This window comes from Petaurus breviceps, unplaced genomic scaffold (assembly GCF_028583685.1).
Source record: "Petaurus breviceps papuanus isolate PSGF00001 unplaced genomic scaffold, PetGlider_PUasm1.0 140, whole genome shotgun sequence".
NCBI lineage: Eukaryota > Metazoa > Chordata > Mammalia > Diprotodontia > Petauridae > Petaurus > Petaurus breviceps.
The window spans coordinates 1351486-1376659 of NW_027185698.1; the positions used below are offsets into that span (position 1 = coordinate 1351486).

The 25174-nt window shown below is 37.1% G+C and overlaps 1 protein-coding gene across 2 annotated transcripts in view; it reads right to left on the reverse strand.

Annotated features, from left to right (window-relative positions):
* Positions 1–13567: 13567 nt before the first annotated feature.
* The window catches only part of FAM114A1 (family with sequence similarity 114 member A1), a 73858-nt gene continuing 62251 nt past the window's right edge, over positions 13568–25174 (reverse strand). Inside the window, exons 11-14 of one of the 2 annotated variants that reach the window (XM_069068475.1) lie at positions 24472–24611; positions 21932–22004; positions 17485–17538; positions 13568–14993 (exon numbers count right to left, since the gene is read on the reverse strand). In XM_069068475.1, coding sequence (XP_068924576.1) covers positions 14892–14993; positions 17485–17538; positions 21932–22004; positions 24472–24611 — 369 coding nt within the window. In that variant the 3' untranslated portion in view covers positions 13568–14891. The remainder of the gene's footprint in view (positions 14994–17484; positions 17539–21931; positions 22005–24471; positions 24612–25174) is intronic. The other variant, XM_069068483.1, reaches the window with a different exon arrangement.

Consider the following 25174-nt stretch of genomic DNA (forward strand, 5'->3'; position numbering starts at 1 on the left):
CATTGGACTCAACTTCTATTCCTGGCAAAATTCTGCAATGCTAAAAACTAAAGGAATAGTTTGTTAGCATTTACAAAACGAAGCTGTGATCATTAAAAGGCAATATGACTTCTTCAAGACAGACTACCTCACTTCTGACACGTAGATGGTTAACAAATATTTTTTAAATTGAATCTCAGCCAATTAGTAAACATTTATTAAACATCTACTATGTGGTATGCATAGTGCTAAGCCCTGGGTTTACAAAGAAAGGTAAAAGACAAGTGCTGCTCTCAAGAAGTTCACAGTCTAATACGTGGGACAAAATGCAAACAACTACCTACAAACAAGTTATGTACTGGTGAAGTTGGACATTATCAATGGGAGGCACTAGAATTAATGGGCTGAAGGAAAGGCTTCCTGTAGAAGGTGGGATTTTATTTGGGACTTGAAGGAAGTTAAGGAATCTGGGAGGTAGAAATGAAGAGGGAGAGCATTTCAAGCATGGGAAGGCTGTGAAAATGCCTGGAGTTGGAGGACAGAATGCCTTGTTCAAGGAAGACCAAGGAGGTCAGTATCAATGGATTGAAGAATAGAGTATATAGAGTGTCAGAAAATTGGAAAGGTGGTGGTGGTGTGAAGGAGAAGGACAAGTATGAAGGGCTATAAATGTCAAGGGACTTTATATTTGATCTCAGAGTTTCAAGACTGATAATCATGGGAATGTCAAAGACATAATAAAGTTAGATCTCAACATATCATTTTATAAATTTTCTAATATTCTCCTTATGTACAGGATGGAGAGAGGTAGCTTAGATGACAGTATGATTAGGTGAATTCAAAACCACTGAATGATCAATTGGTGGCCATTGAGTTGATGTCCCCTTGGTGTTTTCTAGTGAAGTACTCCAAGGATCTGCCCTTGTTCCTGCATGTGACATTTTTATCAATAGCTTGGATGAAGGCACAGAAGGTATGCTTATCAAATTTGTAGCTGATACCATGATGGGAAGGATAGATAATGAATTGAATAATGACAATCAGGGTCCAGAAAGGTCTTGAGAGGCTCTCATTATGAGCCAAACCCAACAGCATGTAATTTAAGAGGCAAAAGAGCAAAGTACTTATACTTAGATTTTTAAAAAATCAACTTCAAAAGTATAGCATAGGGAAACACAGAGAGACATCAGTTTCTGGAGAAAAGAGATTTATTTTTAGTGGACTGCAAGCTCACTTTGCACAATCACCAAAACAACAGACAAACCAAATTCTGTGCCATGCTAGCTAGCTAACAAATGCCTGTAACAAGATTTGAACTCGGTTCTTCTTGAATCCAAGCTAATCTCTTTATCCACTGTGTAGTGCTCTTTGTTTTCTGTGGAAGGCAGTATGTTACAATGGAAAGAACATGGGCTCTGGAGACATAAGCACTGGGTTCAAAGACTGCTTGACATTTATTATGTGTGATGTTGGGCAAATCCCTTAATATTTCTCAGCCTCAGATTCATCATCAATAAAATGAAGAGATTGGACTAGCTGAACTCTGAGGTGCCTTCCAGCTCCACTCTATGATTATAGGGCTTTCTGAGGCAAAAACTAAGAGTAAGGGGGTGGAAGCTGAAGAGAAATAGGTTTCAGCTTGACAGTGGGAAAAACCTTGCTGACAAAAAGAACTGTTCAAAAGTTGGGCTGAGTCATAAGCTAGGGGGCTCTCCCTCCTCTCCAAACAGAGGCTGAGTCATAACTTTTTGAGGATGTGGAAAAAGGAGTTCTTGTTCACATAAATGCTGGACTAGATGGACTCTTGGGTCCCTTCCATCTCTGAATTTCTGTGAAACTACTAATGAGTAAAACTACAATCAAAGCCGAGTTATCCTTATGAGGTTGATACAGTGAATGTAGCGCTAGGCGAGGAGTCAGAAAGCTGTTGTTCAGCCATTTTTCAGTTGTGTCCAACTCTCCATGACCCCATTTGGGGTTTTCTTGGCAAAGATCCTGGATTAGTTTGCCATTTCCTTCTCCAGTTCATTTTAGAGATGAAGAAACCGAGATAGACAGGGTTAAGTGACTTGCCCAGGGTCACACAGCTAATATCTGGAAACAGATTTGAATTCAGGACGAAGAGTCTTTCTGAGTCCAGGTCTGACACTATCCACTGCACTAACCTAGCTGCCAGTCAGAAAGACTTGAATTCAAATTCGGCCTCAGATACATACTGGCTGTGTGACCCTGGGCAAGTCACTTAACCCTATCTACCTCAGTTTCCTCATCTGTAGAATAGGGATAATTATACCTATCTCCCAGGGTTGTTGTCAGGATCAAATGAGATATTTGTAAAAATATTTTGCAAATCTTAAAGTATGACATAGATGCTCACTATTGTTGTTATGATTATTACCCCATTATGATTCTAGCAATTCTCTTTCAACCATGCTGGACTTCTCCAGTTTTGCTTTCTAACCACTGATTTCTTGAAAATCTATCTCAAAAAAAATCTTTCTCCATCTTCCTCTCTTTTCTCCCAACTAGAACTGTTTTATAGACGACTTGCTGCAATATGTTTAAAGTTCTTGTGTTGTGGTTGTTTTTTCCAAACTGACAAATTGCTTTGAGTTTAGAGACCTGTTGTCAGAAATAATCCTTTCAGGAATTTGGCATTTGGAAAATGTAGTCATCAGTTTGTGTTCTTATAAGTAGTTTTTCATCTTCAAAGCAATCTATAAATGTTTATTCTCTTCCTACATGAAATTCATATTTGGAAAAAAAAATGGGTTTGCTTTAGGGGAAACATATGTTCAAAGGGTCTCAAAGCAATTATTTATTGCCTTTGTTTGAATCCTGCTCAACCTGGCTGTATGTGTTTGGCAAACCTTTCTTTATCTTTGGTTTACATAGATAGATGACTGTTTTTTTTTTAATTCCTTTAAGTTATTTTATTATAAAGGCATGTAAGGAAATTAAAAAAAAAACACAAACTGACTAGGATTAGAGGTAGGGAACAGAGAGAGATGTACAAAGAAGAGCTAGTCACTGGTTTTCCCCCATATAGGAAAGATGTCAGGCAGAAGGAAGGAAATGGATGAATAAGTGCATCAGCAAATAGTATTTCCCTTCAGTTCTATTTAAATACAGGCCATATTCACTTTTGTTTAGCACTGTTGCAAAGAAGTGTCCCACATAACAAAGGCCACATAATAGCAATATTTTGTTGACTTATATGGAAGCATATTTTACAAAACAACCTTTTTTAGTTCGACTGAATATATTGGAAAATAATATTTTTCCAGACTAAAACCTTTTCCATACTTTTCTCTTCAGGAAAATGTCAGTTTGGACATTTATCTCTCTAATATAGAAATACTTGGATTTATAATAATGTTAAATGGGAAAAAGATTGTTTCTGGCAGATATGTGCCTAAAATGCAGGGTATTTTATTTCTATTTTTTTCTTTGACACCAAGTTACAATGCCTCTTTACAACTACATACTTTCCTCAGCTATTGAAATAGGTTCTTTCTTCCAAGCACAAATCCCAGATAGAGATTGGCCCTGTGATTTCACTGGAATTCTTTGGTGAGCAAATTCCTTCTTCCAATACAAGTTGATGCCTTCTTTGAAATTTATAGTCTTAGGGAGTTGTCTAGAGCACCCAAGATTAAGAGACTGTCCTAAAAAAAAAAGAGATTGTCCTAAGGTTGCACAGATTGTTGTAATGGTAATTTGAAGACCCCTTTTTGTATTGGCAAGGAAGCAGGTACTTAGCACTTAAGTAACTAATCAAACCTCAGTGAAAGAAACAGAAGGTATGGACCCTTGTTCCTGATGTAACAGGAAAGGGGTTGGCTGAAAAAGGAAGTAGCTAATGCTGTGTATATAAGAAAAGCCCCAGAGAGGCACAGTCAGAATTTCTTGGGACCAGCATCTGGTGGCAGAGCAGCTACAGAAGAGAGAATTGAGAACTGAGCCAGAATTTCTTGAGAACTTGTGGTGATGGAGCTTCTTCCGAACAGGAGCCCAGGAGCTTAGGAACCCTGGTGACAGAGGGTCCCAGAAGCCTAGGAAAAGACTGAGGAAGCATGTCTGCGATGCAGGAACTTTGTCTGTTTGTGGCTTTGTTGAGTCTTGAATTCCCTGGAGCAGAAATTGTGAAGGATTTGAGATGGATTGGACCCTGTGAACTTCAGTGTGGAGCAGGACCTACCCAGAGAGTTGGGCAAGGAACTGGAGCTGTCTGCCATTGAACCCAGGTGACAGTCTAGTGAATCTAGGTAGAATCTGGGACCATGGAAGAGGATCCGGCGAATCTGAGAACAGGCCCCAAGTCAAGATGAAAAGACCTCTCCTTGGGTACTGAGTAAAGATGAAATTGTAGTTTACTAATGACCTAGGGGTGGAGGGTTTGTGTATTAATAATACTTAATAATTGATTGCTGAATAAGTGACTGATTGAGTTAACTTAAGTGTGCCCCATTAGTGGAAGACTTTGCCCCATGAGTGGAAGACTTTGACTATGGTACTTTGAAACTATATTGTGATTTTGCTTAGTAATTGATTGTTGAATAAGTGACTGATTGAGTTAACTTAAGTGTGCCCCATGAGTAGAAGACTTTGACTATTGTACTTTGAGTTGATTGTTCTTTGTTCTAAATATTGTGACCAGTTTGGTGAACACTATGTGGCCATTTTAATGATAAGCTGTTGTGAATTCTATATTGTGATTTTCTGTGATAAGCTGTAATATTGTGAATGCTGTACCTTGATTTTCTAGGGATGTTTTGTTTTGATTTGTTATGGAATGGAGTGTTCACTATACTGTATAATCAGAATCTTAAAAGTTGTTCACAGTAGCATTCTTCTGGAAAGTTTCTGTGCATAGCATTGCAATTGTCTATGTCAGAGGTAGGAGCTGAACCTTGGCTTTGAAGCCAGCTATCAACTACACCAGAGGTATCAATCATGGACCTATGCAGCCTGCAACACTGGAGTTTGGTCTGAACCAGATTAAGATGTAATTGGGAAATATTTCACACTATAAATAAAAATACAATAAAACAAAGATAACATTACATTTTTAAACTGTCAATGTAGAACCTACAGAGATCCTTATGTCTGGATTAGTGGTCCCCATTTCTTTTTGAGTTTGACATCATTGAACCACACTATGCTGCCAAACTGATATTCCTAAAACACTTCTCTGACAATCTTCACAATTCACACATCTACATCTGGAAAGGACCTCAGAAACTATTTGGTACAACTCTTCATTTTGTTGTTGTTTAGTTGTTTTAGTCATGGCCAACTCTTCAAGACCTTTTTGGGGATTTTCTTGGCAAAGATACTGAAATGGTTTGCCATTTCCTTCTTCAACTGAGTTTTAATAAGTTGGAGGAAACTGAGGCTCCATGATGTTAAATGACTTGTCAGATGCAAGTTTTAAACCCAGGTCCCTGACTCTAGAGCCAGGGAGAGTTCTTTCAACTGTATCATGATGTCATCTCTATCTTCAACAATATTCAATGGTTCCCTATTGCCTCTAGGATAAAATGTAAAACCCCATAGCCTGACATTTCAGGTCCCTTGCAATCAGGCTCTCATCTACCTTTTCACTCTTATTTCATATCACTGCCCTTCATACACTCTCTGTTCTAGTTCATCCTTCACCTCTATCTGTTTACACAGTTGATTTTCCATGTCTAGGATCCATTCTTGCCTCACTTCTTCTGCCTCTTGGAATCCCTAGGCTCATTCACATTCAGATTTATCTCCTACCCAAGAAAGACTTTTGCTAGATCCCCTAGTTGCTACCTCTCTCTTCCTTTTGAAATCATTATGTGTTATTTTATATATACTCATCAGCATAAATGTTGTTTCCCTCTAGTAGGATGTGAAATCTTCATGGGCAGGGATTATTTTGCTTTTGGTACTGCATCCCTATCCTTTAGTAAATGACTGGCACCTAATGCTCAATAAATGTTTAATTGAATTGAAGTAGAGGCATAACCACTTTTAGGATATCTTGAAAATGGTCATCTCTCTTTAAGTATGGGTAAGACTAGATGACCTGCTGAATGGAATTCAGTAAGTTTACATAAGTCTTCACACAGGGGTAGTAATTGGACCTGCGTATTTACTGGTCTAGGGGACTCCAAGGTGAGGCACCCCTCTCTACCAACACATATTGGTACCTTCTCTTTAATTGATATGAGAGAATTGCCTAGAGCACTAAGAGGTTAAACCACTTGCTCAGGGTCACACAGTCACTATGAGACTGAGGCAGGAACCCAGCCTTAATCTGCCTCTGGGACCAGCTCTTTATCTACTCTTCCCTGTCATTCTCCCTCTGTTTATCCAGTTCCTCATATTCATGGTTTCATATGGGGAGATGATATTCCATAACGTGCACATGTAATGATCTGTTTGGACAGTTGTTCCTATCTGGGCTGAAATGACTGTTAATGCCACGCGGAGTTCCATTTTGCTGAAGAGAACATTGGGCTGGGAAACAGCAGTCTTCCTCTTTTTTTTTTTAACTTTCAATGTCATTTTTATTTCAATTTCAATCTTATTGTATAACATTATGACTACTTTGAGGAAGAATTTAGATTGCACATCAACCCAAGATATGAAGGCCTTCAATGATGCTTTGAAAAGCAATGAATCTATTGAGTTATTTCATACTGTTTGGTGATTATCACTCCTGCTCAGTATTAATTCCCTGGTAATAACTGATCAACTGCAATATTAACAGTGATCTCAATAGGTGAAGATCAGTTGAGTAACAGACCGGGAGTATTTAAAAGCAAAGGTAAAGCTTCTCCAGGTTTGACTTCCCTTAAGAAAATGTGAAGTAGTCATTGCATTCCTCATTAGAGACAAATTAATTGGTTAAATGGCTTTAAACAGGAAAAAAAAATTTCAGATCCTTATGTTTGGTTAAAAACATTTAGTTCTCCTATTTTAATGGTCAGATCATAGTATCAGACACTATAAAATATATCAGCAGGGACTACTTTATTGTCACATTACCATCAAGGATGTAACCAGACCAGGTTAGTGCTATGTCTTTCATTGACATTGATGGAAACAGTGATGGGGCAATGGGACCTAGACCCCTAAAAAGCCCAGAACTTACCCACATGCAACCCAGCCCCTTAACTTTCCCCCACTGGAGGTTCATCTGAGGCATTTGGCCCATCCCAGCCTAACTATGACTCTCCAATGACTTAACTCCTTTCATTGTCTGCACCTGAACCATCCCAGGCTATATACCACTCCTTAATCCTATCCAGGTCTTCTCATAGTCTTTTCTGGCTCAGAGTCACTTAGAATCTAGCCTACTTCTATTGGAGTCACAAATAGAACTCACTACTTTGAAAAAAGGCTTGAGTGCTTGAATTCTTTTGAGGCAGACCCCATGTACCCTTGCATTTCAGGGTTCCCAGCACCTCAAACCACAACAACCCAAACTTTGACAAGCAATAAGAGGCTCACAGATGTTTCATGGGTTAAGAAAAATGCTAAACTCATTATGCTGTCTTGGCCCCAAATGGTGGAATCCATTTTATACTTTATTATAGAAAGCAAACGGTTTTGGCAATACTGGGTAAATTACAGACCCATTTTTGTACTTTGGCAAGGTTATTAGTATTCCAATTCATTATCTCCCAAGACTTTTCTCTACTTCCCATTTATTATTGCCCCTTGGAGTATAATGGAGCTGTTTGGCCAGAGTGAAGCCTTAAATTCATTCTACCCTGACACATTATTTGTGTCTACAATTTCATCATAAATTTCTAAAGAGAGACAGAAATTGCAGATGCAGGGATTCAAATTCCCTGGTGTTGAATTCATCAAAATGAACAGATTGTAAACTGCCCATTGGAAATATGATATGCAGCAATTCAGCATCATGTTAATACTTCATAGCCATGGTTCCTTACATTTATATGGCTTTTTTCTCCAGGAACTTTCTGAAATTGCTTCTGTAGTCATTATGTATCCCAGAACAGTCCACATTTAATAGAAAGATTATAACGGTTGGTTGGATATGTGTCTTTGAAGTCTTTTACATTTAGCTGTAGTTTAAAATGATTATTTCCCTTTTTGGGGTCATCTCTTCACCTGTAACACTTTTCTCTTTGGAATGGTTGTACCTTCTTGGGGAGGGCAAGGAAGTAAATCAGCAATGAAGGAAGTGGTTAGCTTTGTTTGACAAAAATTTTTGATGTAAGAGATAGCTAGAAAGGTAATAGAGACTGAAAATATGGTTTGTTTTCTATCAATTCTGGCCATAGGTTAAATGAAATGAAAGTCCATTCCAGCAATCATAGATTGAGAGACAATTCTATTTGATTGGAAACTCCCTGAGGGCAGGGATTGTTTTCTATTTTGTCTTGATATCTCTATGCCTCCAGGGCCTTATTCATTTTTTGGGTAAAGGGAGGTCCAGATCTATCATTTCATCAGTATGGGAATTCCCAGCACAGAAACTCTCTCCACCAATGTAGACTGGTAACTTTTCTTTAAATTATCTTAGTTCTGGAGCTGGAAGGGAGCCATCTATTCAAATTCCTTAATTTTACAAATGAAGAAACTGAAAGCCTGGGGAGTTCAGTGATTTTGCTCAAGTTAATGGAGGTAGGGTCAAAGTTGGGATTAGAATTCCTATCTTTTAATAAAGAGTGGGAGAAAAGACAAAGAGAAGCTGAATAAGAAAAAGGGAATCATGTAGATGAGTCAAAAAGTATAGAAGTAGATCAGAGGCTTATGAAAGAGAAATTTGGTAACATTTAGGAGAAAATGAAAAAAATATAAAGGAAAACAACCTCCAGGCCCACACACTAGTCCAATTTCTAATTTTTCTCCCAAATTGAAAGGGAAGCAAGATTAAGGAAATTTTAAAAAGATAGAAAAGTGTTGAAAGAAAGATTAGAAAGCAGAATTTGAAGAGTGAACTGTAGAAGGATAAGGAAAAGGTAATTGGCAAGACTAAAGTAAGGAAATGTAAGTGAAAAAATGAAAAGGCAAAGAAAATTGGTGGGTGGAGTACATTGGAGAAACCAACAGAAGATTAGTTCAGGCTGAAAAAAAAAAAGTGAGCTTTACTATGGGGACACTGAAACTAAGGAAATCAAGTTGACTGAAGTTGTCAAGTCATTAAAAGGTGATAATTGGTTGTAAATTCCTTAGGGTTATAATGGCTAAGGGTTGAGATGCAAACACCCCAAAGTATTTTTAAAGATCGAAAATCTCATGCATTATGGAGAATAGTTAATGGTGGAATGACTTGTATTGAGTGTGTAATATTTGTGTTTTTAAAATTCTACTATAGTTGAGTGTTTTCTATAGAGGTAGTATAGTATACCTGATCAAAAAGGGACTAAGTGTAGAGTTTGGGAAATAGATTATATGCCTGGTATTGAGGCATCATATTGTAGTGATAAGGGAACATGATATAGTAGTTATGAAGATAACTTCAATTATCTAGACACCTGGAGCTCTCTGCCAAAAATAGAGCAGCTAATAACTTCTTGACTTGACTTAATGATAATTTGACTTGGTGATAATTTCATCCTCCAAACGGTAGAGGAACTAACAAGGAGAAATTCTATTTTGTATCTCATTGTCATTAAAAGAGAGGAGATGATTGTTGCAATAAAAACTATGGGAACTCTGGGGAGAAATACCTGCTCCCTTCTGGAATCAGTGAAAAGAGAAAGAAGAAATCCATGTATACTCTCTCCAGCTTTAAAGGTCCTGACGTGAATGCTGGGTCAAGGAAGAGAATCTCAGGATTGCCCCGAGTGCCTCCACCTTGTACTTTGTGATATTTTATAAGAAATTCTCAAAAATATTCCTTTTCAGTATCTAATCCCTTTGAGAATAAGAAGAGACAGGTCTGTCAAATGAATCAGCAGTGACTATAGTGCTGACATAATCTTATTACTTTTTGTCTGATAGCTCATGGAGAGAAAAATGCTCTGTGATCTAGGTCAAGGTAAGTACATCTAAATGCAGAATGCAGGATTCAGTCCCTCTACACCCAGCCTCTGTGTCCAAATTGTTTTGATTATAGATGCTGATCATGTTACTGAAAGCACCATTGATAAAACTAACTACGCAGGTTATAGTCATTTATTGTAACAGAAAAAAGACCTGTGTAATTATGTAGAAGACAAATTGAACAGGGTATTTGAGGAATTCAAGAAAAAATGAAATAACAGCTCCTTTATTCAGCTTTGTTCAATAGATGTGGTACAGAATAAATTATAGAGAAATGGTCAAGTCAAATCAAGTCAACAAGCATTTATTAAGTGCCTAGTATGTACTAAGATAATAGGACTACAAGTACAAAGAGTCCTACTCCCAAAGAACTTACATTCTTAATGGGAATGGGTGGGGGTGGGGGACAGATCAACTATGGCATAGTACTTCTGGAAAAAAAACCAAATAAATCATTAACTGTGTGCTCCCCTTGCCCTGCCCCCACCATTTTGGTGAAATAATCTTAAGTATAATTGAGAGAAATGATTCCTGTCTGGTAAAACTTTTTTTCAAATCAACTCCCATGACATTCTGAACTTTGATCACCTAAAAGAGATGTGATGAAGTATAATTTTAGAATATAGAGAACTGCTTTTGATAGCGGGTTTTTAAAAGCCCATTTTCAGAAACAGATTAGTAAGCAATACTTAAAAAAAAGCATTTTGAGACCTAGTAGTAAAAAAGTAGACTATATATCTAAGAGTAACATTAAAGGGTCACATTTTCCATTACGGATCACTGATTTGACTATGGGAAGAAATACTTTCCTAAATGAAAGACCCATTTAAGTGTTATGTAGCACAGAGCTACTATTTGTGGAAATGTTTTTCAGGAAGTAAGAGGAACCATATCTTTATTTCAAATTTATTGTTAAGTTGCTCTGGGGTGTTGTGTCCAGGACTATCAGGGATGACCTCAAACAGAATATATTCCCTTTTGGTTCCAATACAAATTGAGTGTAGGGAATATAGAAAATAGCCATTGTTTATAAAATTCTGGGTACTTGGTGAGGGAGGGAAGGGCAATTGACTTCAAAATAGCCAGAGTGCAATCTGTAATACATAACCTATACCCCTAGTACTTTCCAAGCATGAGTGCCCCTTCTTTCACCCTTGAAAATTTGCTGCCAAAATAGTTCTTACTGGTAGAAAAATCCCTGCTACTCCACTTAGCTAAACACTTTATTCACATAAAATTGAGCGTAGGAACAGAACTTTCAGAGTTGGAAATGACCTTAGAGATCCCATAGTTCAACTCCCTTCTTTTACAGATGACAGTAAGTAGGCCTAGAGAGGTCCAAGTGACTGGTACAAGGTCACAAAAATAAGTGGCAAAGCTGGGATTTGAAACCAAGTCATCTGACCCCACACCCATTATACTATGCTGTTCAAAACATCTTTGTGAACTAGACCCAATAAAAATAGGTAGTTATATTGTCAGCAGGAGAGAATATTTCCATTGAGGTGCACTGCTTTAATACCCAGCCTGTGTTGAACTCTGCTCATTAAACCTGTAAATGTATGCACCAATACCCAAGAGGAATTTTCTTGAATACATTTTACTTTGAATTGGAAATACGCTGTTGAAGGTTTTCATTTAATAAGGGTAAAGTCAGAGCACATGAATAAATTTAGACAAGTGGAAATTTTGCATTAGATGCAAAGAAGAGACTGGCATCCTTGTTCAGTGTTGATGGCTCAGAGTAAAGTGAGCCAAACACATTTAAATCCAAGAAAGATTACTGAAGAAATAGAAAGTGCCAGAGGAATAAATCCAGGATATACCATTCAGTAACTGATTGTCAAAGTGTCAAAACCGAGATTGCCAAGATCTGCACCCTGAAAGTTACAGACTTGAAAGGCACAGAAAAACAGATAATTAGGAGCTGGCTGTGTGATTTCATTGGTAGAGAGGACTCCAAGTTGAAGAAATTCCCTTTGCCAGTGCAGGTTGGCACTTTCTCTGCAAGTTATAGTCATAGGGAATTGCTCAGGGCACTGAGATATCAAATGACTGGCCCAGAGTCACACAGCCAGGATGTGTCAAAGGTAGGACCTAAAAACAGGACTTCTCTCTATTTGCAATGCCTTGCCTCCTCTGCCTATTTAATAGTTACAATGACAAGAGAATCATAAAAAAAAAATAAGAATGTGTGGAGGGGTCCAGATCTGCTTCAGGGGATGGAATGCCTATGCCAATTACATCATGGATCTTTCAAAAAATAAATGACAAATGGAATGAAGGTAGTGTGATTGCTAAAAAGGATAGTTTGAGAAGCAATTACATTTTAAGTAATTCTTCACTTTGTAATCAAAATACATAAAACTGGATGCCTTTGATTGCTTGCCTATGGTCAGTAGGAATATATCTTAAAGTCAAACAGTTCTTTTAGAATGATACATCACTTTTGCAATTCCAAATAGATTTTTTTTCTTTTCTGCATATCAGGTATTTAGGTCACATTCGTTATTACTGATAAAAGTAGTTCTCAACTATGGGCTTGAAAATTGAAGTAAGTGAAATCTTGCTCTTGTTTACAAGTTCCTTTTCAAATTTTCATAATTTAATGTCTGTAAAGCTCTTTGGAGCTGCAATATCTTACATATAGCAAACATGATTCTGCATATATTCTTCTCTTGTTTGCATACTGAATGTTTTAAATTTACAAAAAGGCAGATACAAGGGTTTCATAGCCCTCCTACTATTCTCTAAAAAGTAAGTGAAACAAAGATTTAACCTCCCAGGCCTGTTTCATCATCTATAGAATAATAAGCCTACTTCAGAGGGTTTTGTGGTGCTCAAATGAGATAATATTTGTAAAACACATTGTAAATCTTCAAAGCACTACATAATGCAGGTTATTGAAATGGAAGTTTCCCACAGAAAAGCATGTTTTTCAGACCCTATGGCAACACTTCTTTATAGTTCCTTCTTTGGGGCTTTCCAGACTATCATACCCTTGATACATGAAATTCTGAGCAATAGGACACTATGCAACAGGGGTTTGTGAGGGTGGGAGTGTATGGGTGTGGGCTGGTGATACCTTACCGGAAAGATAAATAAAGGTATATGTGTGAACAAAGGGCTATGTAGCTCTGAGAACATCTGTAAACCAGCTGGCCTCATGTGGTACTTATTGAATTCACTCTTGTGATAATACTTTCTGGATTTTCAATACAGCCCAAGAGGAAAGAGAGTAGATGGAGTATGCAGTTACTATTGACATTGACGGTGATAGATAGGTTCATAGGTATGAGCAGCCATTTGCAGTGATGACTTGTGAAGGCCTCCCAACCTGCTTAAATATTATTTTACTTTTTTCCTCAATTACATGTAAAAACAATTATAAATATTGTTTTTTGAAAAAGAGTTTTGAGTTCCAAATTCTATCCTTCCCTTCATCTTTCCCTTGCACCCTCCTTGAGATGGTGAACACTCTGACATAGTTTCCTGAGGCTTTTACTTATTATTCAAGTCACATCATCTCCACATATAAATGAATTCATAAATGGATGCTTTAATTTCAAAGACCATGATACTGATATTGATTCAATTCATGTTTATTATGCACCTTTTTTTTGAGGTACTGTATTAAGCACAGGGGATAAAAAGCAAAGTAAGCAAAATAAGACATAGTCCCTACCCTCAAGGAGCTTACAGTCTGGTAAAGCTATGTTGTCATGCACTTATCAAATCAATTCAGACTTATTTAGTTATATAGCTGAAAAGCTAGAAATCTCTTCTTAGAGTAAAAAAAATCACTTAATAGCACCAAATTGATATATTACAAGTCAATTAGAAAAAAATATATAATGAACAAGAAACCAAGTATTAAATACATTCTCTATTTTCCTTACTTTTTAAATTTTTTGTAGAAATATTATTATTTTTCAGATTTATTAAATTATAGTAAAATGCAAATTGAAAGCTCTTTGCTTTATTGCAGATCTGATTACATCTCTTGAGTACATAGTTAGGCACAGTGTATATTGTCATAGAATTTTAGAACTCAATGGAAACTTAGAATTCATTTGGTTCAGGTATTCTTAGTCTGGGGTCTGTAAATTTTTTTTTAACATTTGATAACTGTTTCAATATCAAAATTGGTTTCCAATGTATTTTATTTTATGTATTTAAAAACATTCTGAGAATGGATCCACAGGCTTCACCAGACTGCTAGCAGAGTCCATGACACAAAAGAGGTTAAGAACCTATAATAATCTAGACTAACAACCTTATTTTTACAAATGAGAAACCTGAGATTTGGAAAAATTAAGTGAGTCACCCCAGGTTAAGCAACTGGCCGAGCTTGAATTCATGTCCCCTGTATTTTAGTACACTGGGTGCTTTTCCTCTATACCATACTTCCTTACTATCTAAGATGAAAATTTCATAAGATAGGTGTTTTCTACATCACAATTTTGTATAAAATTTAAGTTAAAATTTTTAAAAATTAATGCTTAAGAGAGTGGGAAATTTGAAACTATCTGTATTCAGGATTTAAAGAATTCAAGATCATGGGATCTCCTGACAGTGTGATTTACCAATTAAAGGATAGGAATTGCTTTTTATGAATAGAAATCTAGTCAAGCCAACACTATTTTGAATATATGTGCTGTTTCAGTTTAAATTAATATGAAGAAAATATTACTATTTGCAAAACAAAAAAAAAAGCTGTTCTAACAACCATATACATTAAGAGAAATGTCTTTAAACATTTATTTTCAGTACTGTCTGTGCAAAACTGCTGTAGTGTCCTCTGATGGGTCTTCTGGAGCCAGTTTTCTTTAAAGATATCCCCTTAGCCACAAACACTACAAGAATGTGGCCATGGCTTCCTTCTCCATGGTGATAGATTCTGGCAACCATCACTGCTCTTCTTTCAAACAATTGGTTTGGATATGTGAAATCTGCAGAACAGGAAGCAACAGCTGGAAAGCATCCTGGATGTATGTAGTACTATTGGCACCCTAATGAGGGAAGGAAAAAAAATGTGGTTGAAGAACTATTCTTAGAGTTGAATGTTGGCACCAGCCAGCCCTTTAAATTTGATTGCTCACCACCGTCTCCTCCCCCACATGATGCTTAATTAAATTTCCTCAATCATTTTGGAATATAAACGTAATCTAAGTACATCCTGTCTAACAGAGTCAACTCTTGATTATGAACTCTATCAGGGAGAAGGATTTCTACAAAATGGAAAAATAATTAATATAATCTTCTGGGATAGAGTTAAGGAATTACACCTTCACTAGCTTCTATACACAGCCTCTTCCTCCAGCAATCTAACTGGAAATCAAGGCAAGGAAGATACCTTAGTTTGCCAGCAACAAAGCAGATAATTAACTCATCTGAGGGGGAGATCTGGAGCAAAGTCCCTGAATGTCTTGGAAGTGCTGGACAGTACCATCCTCTCCATCCATAATTGTCTACTCTGTTTTCAATTAGGATACATTATAGCTCAAATTGCAAACCAGATTAATGTCCAGTGTCAGCCCAAGGAACACTTTATGAAAAAAAAAACCCTCAAACAACCCTAAAATAAAGTCCCTCCCAAACTCCAAATCTAAATACTTGAAATATGAATTCATCTTTGATTTCCTAAACTTTTTTTATTCCCAATTGATTTGTTTTATCATACTGTGAGTGCCTTTAAGGAATGGTAAGTAGGGAAGATTTTTTTAGTTTTCATTACCAAACTAAAAGCCAGTCAGTGCCTTAGCTTAGTCTAGGACATTAGCCACCTGCTAAAAAAATTACCTGCAATATACCTGGTAACTGACCCCAATATTGGCCACATTTCCCCTTCAAATCTGGTTTGTACAAAATCTGAATGTGGCCTTGAATTGGGCCCTTAGTGAAAGAAAATAAATGAAAGTAATAAAAAATAAGTGAGCAATGGGAACAAAAATAAATAAAACATTGCTTTGTGGATTGGGGAAAATTGTTTTAAAAATCCTTTCACTAAAAATAAATATTTTAATAGGGGAATTTGGCACAACTATTTTATACACCTTTCAAAGGAGGTCTCATTTCAGGTGGTGGTGAGGATTTGGGGGGAGTTTCTATTCAGACCAATATTGTATATATAATTCTAGATGGTACTATTCTAAATCTATCTGAGAACAACTCAACCTTTTGGAATCATAGAAATGTCTGAGCTGGAAAGAACTTTCAAAGTCTGACAATATTTTGCAGATGATATGGAAAATAATTAAGCATGATCTCCAGGAAACATGGCTATGTATGTGTAGGCAAATCTCCTGATTTATGATATGGCGATTTAAATATCCATAGAATATAGTGCCAACATATATATTCAGTGTTGCAGGGAGTATGTATATATGTGAATATATACACATATATACATATGTACACATGAACATATACATATATACACATTAAACATATACATATATGAGATATATTTTAAATATGCCCTCAATTTAATTATAACTGAGTTGAGAGGCAAGTGCATTTAGTGAAACGATAGGTAAATTTGGTAGTCAGGAAATATAGGGTCAAATTTGAACTCCTCTTACTTACTATGACCATGGATTTAATCTTTCTCTCTGAGTTCCCTTATCTCTAGATTGGGGATAAGAATATCTGTATCAGCAACTTCAAAGGGTAGTTCTGCAAACTTAAAAGCACTATATAAATGTAAACTATTATCTTATTAATGCCCTGTGGCTCTAGGCACTTGCCTATATAATAGCTCAAATTTTCCTCATTAGAACCTTGTTGGTTCCCTTTACCTACCACAGGTACAAAGCAGTATCCCACTAGGGTATTTCCAGAACTCTCTAGAACTCACTCCCATGAATGGTGAAAGGCTTTATCCTCTTGCACATCACAGCTTCTAGCAAGGTTGCAGATGACATTGGGGGTAACTTTAATTTAGTGACTCTGTTACAGGAGATTATAGTTAGGGTTTGGGCCAGAGAAGAGCAGGCCTCTTGAGTTTTGTGTACAGATAGACAAAGCTTGGCTACTGTATAATTTTTTTAAGCCAAAAGGCACCTGCCACATTTGCCAACCTAGACTGGACTTCACTGGCCAAGAGGACCCAGTGGGTGTGAAGAGGGAAAGGGTTCAGATTTTCAGTAGATCAATTCCAAGTTTCAGACTACCCATGGAAACCAGTAATTAAAGTGTTAAAATTGGTGTCAAACTTTACAGCAACACATTTAGAGCCATTTGATAAGCCTAAGGCAACAGTTGCAGAAATAAATGCAAGGCTGGCATTTTTCTTTGCACTCAGAAATCCTTGGAAATACAGGTATTGCTGATCTACTTCAAGATTTCTAGATATACACAAAAAAGGGCTGTTGCCGAGATAGTGGAGAATCACAGTACACTTTCTTCTTAAGAGAAAGGCATGGGAAATGTATCCTTCATACCTGCTTCTTTTCAAAGGCACTTTGTCAAGCCATCTCCAGGTGACAGTTAAAAGCTTACCTCTAACAAAACACTATTGATCATTGGGTTAAGGACCTCGGCCTTCTGGTTGCTCTGTGAAATCAAAACACAAATCAGGTAGATTGAAGTCTATACTGCTGGCCCAAACACTCAGATATTAGTGAGCAGAAATTAATTTGCTTTGTTAAAGGATCATTTGTGAACCATGGCTTGGTGAATTAAGAACAAGAGAGATCCTGAGACATCAAAGGAAAAATCATTCTAATGTCTCTCATCTACCTGATTAAAAAAAAAAAAGATCCTGGGATCAGAATCAGAAGATCCAGAATCTAGTCCAGCTCTGTCACTTACAAGTTATATGACCTCAGGTAAGACACAACATCTCTGGGCCTTTCTTCCCTGATCAGTAAAATGGGGCTACAAAGGAATGATCTGTTTATTTTACAGGCCTGTTGAAATGCTCAATTAAGAAATATAATAGCATGTTGAAAACTATATATGATTTAAGTTAATATTGTTCTTAGTCCTAATTTTATGATTTTTAATTAAGCATTTCCATTATAGACCTTCAAAAACTATATAGTTTATAAACTAATACACAATTTGACTCAGTCCAGCAGATATTGGTTTTTACACTCCCAAATATAGCACAAAGAGCTAATAGAACAGTACAGGGGATAGAATGAATAATTCATTCAATAAATATTTATGGAGTATATATTATATGTGAGGGTCCATGCTAGGCACAACACGCATGTAAAATTATGCAAGTATCTGCCTTCAAGACATTTATAATTTTGTTGAGGAATTTCTAATCTAGTAAGCAAATACTTGTTGGATGACTAATATTGACAGTATCCCTAATGTATATACATACATATGGTGTATACATACATATATATATATATAAAAGAATGAATTGGAAGATGATACTAGTAGCTTTAGGAGTGTGTTACTATACCCAAATAAAAGCCATTGCTTTCTGTGACAAGTCAAATTATATTGATTTGATTGTGAAAGGGTGGGTCATAGAATAAAGACAGGGATAGGGGCTGGACCTATGATGTGATTGGAAAGGAAGTTCCTTTCCTAGAGAAACTCCCTCTACTAACACATGTAATCAACTTCTCTGCAATTTACAATCTGAGAGAATTTCCCAGAGTGCCAAGAGGTGAAGTTATTTGATCATAGTAACAGCCAGTATGTGTCAGAGATGGGACTTGAACCCAGGTCCACGTTAACAAATTATGGAAAAAATGAAATGTTTGGTCATTTTCTCCCTTTTCTTCTTGCACTTCTCACCACCTTTGTTTATGAAGCCAAGTTATAGCTGTTGAATTAGATGTGCACTGCAAGGAATTAAAAGATGAGCATACTTGTGAGGGATAGATAGTAACCTTAAATAATGATGGCTATAGGATCATAGAGTGAGAAGGAGCCTCAGGGGCTACCTAACTCATTTCTTACATATGAGGAAGCTGAGGCAGGTTAACTGCTCAAGAACACAAAGGCAATAAGTATGAGAAACAGGATCTGAATCCAGGTTTTCTGGATCCAGAGTAAGTGTGTTCTTTCCATTATACCATGAAATATGAATAGATCTTCTTTGCTAAGATAGTGGCTTTCTTCTAAAGAGTCTAAAACACTTTCATTTGTCATCTTATCTATCTTTACACTGGCATAGGATTTATGAAGTGGCTATTATTTTTCTATTCGTGTGGAAGAAGGATCTGGATTCATAATTTCATTGGTGTAGGGGATTCCTAGATGAGAGAATTGTCTCTACTAAGGCAAATTGGCACTTTCTCTACAAGCTATAGGCTGGGAGCTATCCAAGGTGCTGAGAGCTATCCAGGGTACTGAAAGGTTACATGCCTTGCCCACAGTAATACAGCAGGTTTCAGAAGCTAGACTTGAACTCATTTCTTCCTGGCTCCAAGGTCAGCTCTCTGTCCACTACACCACAGGGTGGTTCACTGGAAAAAGAGGTAGCTCATTTGTCAGAAGACCTAGGTTTAATTCCTGGTTTTGTTTCTATGTGACCTTTGACAAGTCCCTTTCCCTCTTTGGACCTCAGTTTCCTCATCTATAAAATAAAGAGGTTGGACTAGGTAGCCTCTAAGGTCCTGTTGACCTTTGAAACTATTCTGTCATATGGAAACAGGATATTAGGTTCCTTAGGTTACATAGATATTGATGAGGCTGGGATTATAATAAGGATTCCCTCCCCCTTCCCTCAATCCAGTGCTTGCTATCCATCATCAATACCCACTATATGAAAAAGGGAAAATAACCTAAAGGGTTTTCCTTACTGCATCTGAGATGATAGTCACAAAATTTGCCCCAACAGAAGTAGCTTCACACAGCAGCCAGTTATAATTATTCCAATATAAGCAAAATAGCATATACTGCATATTATTTCTGGAGGTACTAAAATGGAGTCTGGGGAGAAACTCTTTTGAAATGTAATCCTTATTGTCAGTAACCAGAAAATCCATTATGATACTTGCTCTCGGTTTATTTATCAATAAGCTGCTGAAATATAATCAAAATGAGGGTAATAAAATGACATTGATTTTGAGAATGTACAAACAATCTGAAAGGAGTCTAGAGAGCAATATAAACCCATTAACTTCTGGTTTTGAATAATGGCCATATTTTAAGAGCTAGAAAAAACTCACAGAAATGATGAACTAAAATTCACGAATAATAGCTTTACAACACAAGTACCATTATACTGTGAGATGGTACTTTCATAGTAACCACTTTTTTAGATTTTTTCTTACTTAAAATATAAAACCCTCCAAAACTCTACCATCTTTTTCCAAAACCTTATTGCCCTATAATATTTTTAATAAACATTTTATTCAGGTATGGGAAAACTTATGAAACACTTAATTTTATGCATATAAAATACACAAAGATTCTATTGATCTATTATAACTATCCCACCCCAAAAGAATACAAGTTCCTCAAGGACAGAGACTCTTTCATTTTTGTATTTGTTTCCCCAAGGCCCAATGCAGCTCCTACTACATTGTAAGTATTTAATAAATACTTGTTGATTGGTTGATATGATGGCTAGAAAACTACAGAAGATGATAAATGGCTATTTGCCTAGTGGACTGTGAAACAATTTGCATAGGGTCATTAATAAACTGGGAAACATAAAGAATTGGTGAAAATAAAGAAACCAAACCAAGCATGACTATATAGTAATGAGGCTGGTTTTTTTTTTCCTGGGGGCTATAAACTTGTTCTAAAGGCAAATCCAAAGCAGAAGCAGCATAAAACATAGCAAAGAAAAGTATTTAAATGAAATAAAAAGTAAATTATATTAAAGAGGTATCCATGGACCTCAGACCATAGAATATCCTTACTTTGCAGATGAGGAAACTGAGCCCTGTGAGGTTAAATGATTTGCCCAATCACATACTTAGCTACAATAGTAGCCAAGCCAGAACCAGAATTCTGATCTCCTGACTCCCAATTCATTTCTTCTTATGAGTCTATATGTTGTCATGGAAAGAGATGAATTTGGAGACAAAATAAATCTGGATTCAGATCCCAGCCCTGACATTTGCCCATTATAGCAGTGACTTCAGGAAAGACAGTTAATTTCTCTAAACCTAATTTTCCTAATTTGCAAATATGATGTTTAGTGCTTATGTCACAGTGTTCTTGTGATGAAAGCACCTTGTAAACATAATATTATACAATATGAAGGATTACTACCTACCACACCACCACTCCAGCCTCATTACAGAAAAAACTACTAACCCAGTTTTTCTAAACTGCATTTTAGAGGTATTATTTGGTTAAATCTTGTTGAAGGGGCGGCCAGGTGATGCAGTGAGTAAGAGCGCCGGCCCCAGAGTCAGGAGACCTGGGATCAGTTCTGGGCTCAGATACTTAACATCCACACAAAATAACTGGCTGTGTAATCTTGAGCAAGTTACTTAACCCCAATTGGTTAGGGGAGGCCAGGTGGTGCAGTGAGTAAGAGTACCGGCCCCAGCATTGGGAGACCTGGGATCGATTCTGGCCTCAGATACTAGGCACCCACATGAAAAATAATTGGCCTTGTAACCTTGAGCAAGTTACTTAACCCCAATTGCTTTAAAAAATAAATCTTGTTGAAGACATAAATTTTGGTCTTGTGACCCCACCACTCCTCTCATTCCCTTTACAAATGCACCTCACTGTTTACATATCCACGATAAATCAGTGCCAGGCAGTAGGGTACTATCAAGAGAGAGCTGGTCTCAGAGTCAGGAAAGCCTAGTTTCAAGACCCAGCTCAAACATGTACTGGTGATGTGACTGGGTAAATCACTTATCCTCTCAGTGTCTCCAGGCAACTCTATAGGACTTTAAGTTGTAGGACAGTTGCATATTTATACTGGTGTGGGGGGCACGCTACTCTGACAACGTCACAGGACCACACCCTATTCCCCTCTCCCTATAAAAAATTATTACACTCTTACCCCAGTGGTGGTCAAAAAATCAGAAAACTTCTTAGATAAAGAGGCCACTTCATTACACATTGCACTGGTTAATCTGAAGGAAAAACAGGGGAGACCATTAGATTATTTTAAAGTTAATTTTAAAAAATAAAAATGCTGACATTATTATCTTAAAAAATAATAGATTTGGTCTTGCCATTGGAAATATTTTTTCTCACTTCATGTTCTTCATGGAGTTCTGGACAACTAGATAATGAGTTTACTATGAATGTTGGCTTATTTTAACACAAGCATTATGAAGATACATTTCGATTTAGAAATATTTTCCCCATTGAAATGGGGGAGAAGGTTGGTATATTCACTTGCTGATATTATTTGGGATGGGGATTAGAGTGGCAGGGATGAGTAAGGGATTCCCTTTTAATACCCTGTCCTATCATTCATAACAAAGAGCACTCTTCTGACTTGCATAAAACATGAGCATATTCCATAACTGATTTTTTTTTTACTGTATGCCCATTTTTTCCTTTCAAAGAAATCTCATTCTAGGAGAATAGGCTCCAGTCAGGGGAGGAGGCCCCTGAGCTAAGGCAGCAAGGTACCTTGGCGGTGAGACAAGAGGTACCATGTGCCAGGTGAGTCACATCACTGCCACTAACTTAACCATGATTTCTCTACAGATCCTAATGGAGAGAGCCAAGAACCTCAAGGCTACAAGCCCCAGGAAGAACAGACACCCTTTAGACTATTGGCTCTGCCTCCAGATCAGTCTCCATAGCCATCATCCAGGGAAGCATATCTTTGGGAGAACAAGAGAGCTATCCTCACCCACTACCACCCATGGGGCAGGCAAACCATCTTAGCCGAGACATCGAGGTACCTTAAGGGGGAGACAGGAATTCATACCTGCCAGGAAAGTCAAACCACCACTACCACCATCATCACTTTGACCACTACCTCCTCTTCCATCTAAATGGAAACAGCCCAGGACACTGAGTACAAGGACCCAGGGAAACCCCTCCTTATTCCTTTCTTCCTGCCAATACCACCATTCCTATGCCCAGGCAGGCTCCTTCCTGCATCTGTCATCCAGGGAAGCAAACCCTGTGACTTGGCAACTTCTTCTGTATGTGCCAAAGCACTCAGGGGACATACCTATGCAGATCCAGAAAAGAATGTTCTAGCACCAAAGTCCTTGGCACTGTCAAATGGCACAACACCAGAAACTAATGTGGTTTAATTAACATAAAAGATGCTAAGGAAATGTGTGAACCATCTGCTTTGCTACTGAAACCTAAGACCATTGGCCTTTCCATCTGACTTGCTGCTGCAACTTCATCCATGTGTTGCTCCCCCCATTGGAATGTGAGATCCAAAACTGTCTTAATTTTTTATTTGTATCCTCAGCAGTGCTTTACAAAGAGTAAGCTCTTAATAAATGCCTTTTCTTTAATTAATTCATCCAGTCATATAGGTAATTATGGGGTTTCTACACATGGTTATAACACTTATACACATTCTGAAGAGGGTGAGATGGTGGTTGCTGCCAAGGTAGAGGGTGTGCTGGCTGTGCATTTTCTAGAGGATCCATTCTGACTGCGTGTGGTATTTGTAGAGGCTTTCCCATGCTCCTGAAATGTGGAAGCTGATTGCTATCACAAAGGCAGTAGGAACTAAGACTTTCTAGTGATGGCTAGGAAACTAAGCCTTTGTCTCAGGATAGTCTAAGTTGAGGATTGGAAAGTTTGGGGAATTTTCAAGGAAGAGGAAAAGACAAAATTGCCCTGAACACATTCCTTGAGACAAAAAACTATTTCATTTATTTTGTTTTGGTATTTTCAGTGCCCAGCATAGTATCACAGTAAGCATTTAACAAATGATTGCTGACTTGATTTGACTGTTGTATATCCCTAGGAGAACATAAAAGTGAGAGCTGGGACCATGTCCTCTCTGTCTTTATCTTGAAACATGTAGCACATAAGAGACACTTAGTAAATACTGTTGAATTGAATTAAATTGTGAATGAAATGAACTGTCTTGGTGAATTGTAAAGGATGGATGAGGGACACTTCTACTATTGCTCTCAGACTAGCTTAAGACAATTTTTAGGTTCTTTTCTTTGGCTCTTGTGAATGTACCTAACTAATGATTGGCCAAGGATAATAGAATGGGGTTGATTCATCAACCAAGGATCTGGGAAGGTGAAAATCTGTGTACACTGATAGATTTTGTAAGAGTAAATTAAGAAAGTGGGTCCTTAAAGAATGCCTGCATTCCAAAGCATCTCATCTACTAAAAAAATAAGTGATGTCATAAATATGGCCCAGGTCACCTATCTTCTAAGATACTCCAAGTAATCTTGGTGTAATAACTCCTGGAAGGCAGCTATTACTTCTTATTTCCTTAATGCATTTCCTATGGAATTGCTCTAAGCATTTATTTTCACAGCAAAATGGAGATTTGTTGATATAGGATCTTAATTTTTATGAACCCTGAGATGGATGAGGATGGGAAAAACACAAAACTATTCAACTGAAAAAAAATATTAAAGTTATATTTACTTTGTAAGAACTTTTGCTTGGTCCTGGGCTGGTTTTTCCACTTCTTGCCCATGAAGAATTAGCTCTGCTACCTTATGAAGTTGTTCAATACAACGTGCAGTTACTTCAGCAAGACTTTCAATTGATAACATGTACACTTCCTGTAATGAAATAAACAAATAGCATAAATATTCACATGTGGAGCCTAAGAGGCTACTATTCATTTTGAGTCCAGGGACAACACAAAATAAACCTTGACACTTTGAATGATGAAGTTTTAGAAGTGACTGAATATTATCTGTTACGGTCTACTGAAATACCTTGAGAAATTGTAAAACTACTTACACGTAGAAATATCAGTAATTTGAATTAGAAATATTGCCCTCAGTGTTATCAAATTGAAATTTTTTTCACCTTAAAATATTTCTATTTCATGGCACTATCAAATGGTTCAACAATAGAATCTCATATGATTTTGTCAGAAGAAATGACATTAAAGAACTGGCATTACTGTCTGCTTTGCCACTGCAACCTAAAAATTACAGGACTTTTCCATCTGACTTGTGTTATCTCCCCTCTTATAATGCAAGCTCCTTGAACCCAGGGGCTGTCTTACTGGTCTACTTGTATCCCTAGCATTTTAGCATAATGTTTTGCATATAGTAAGTACTTAATAAATGCTTTATTCATTCTTCCACTTTTCAATAGCTTTGCAAGCTCATGG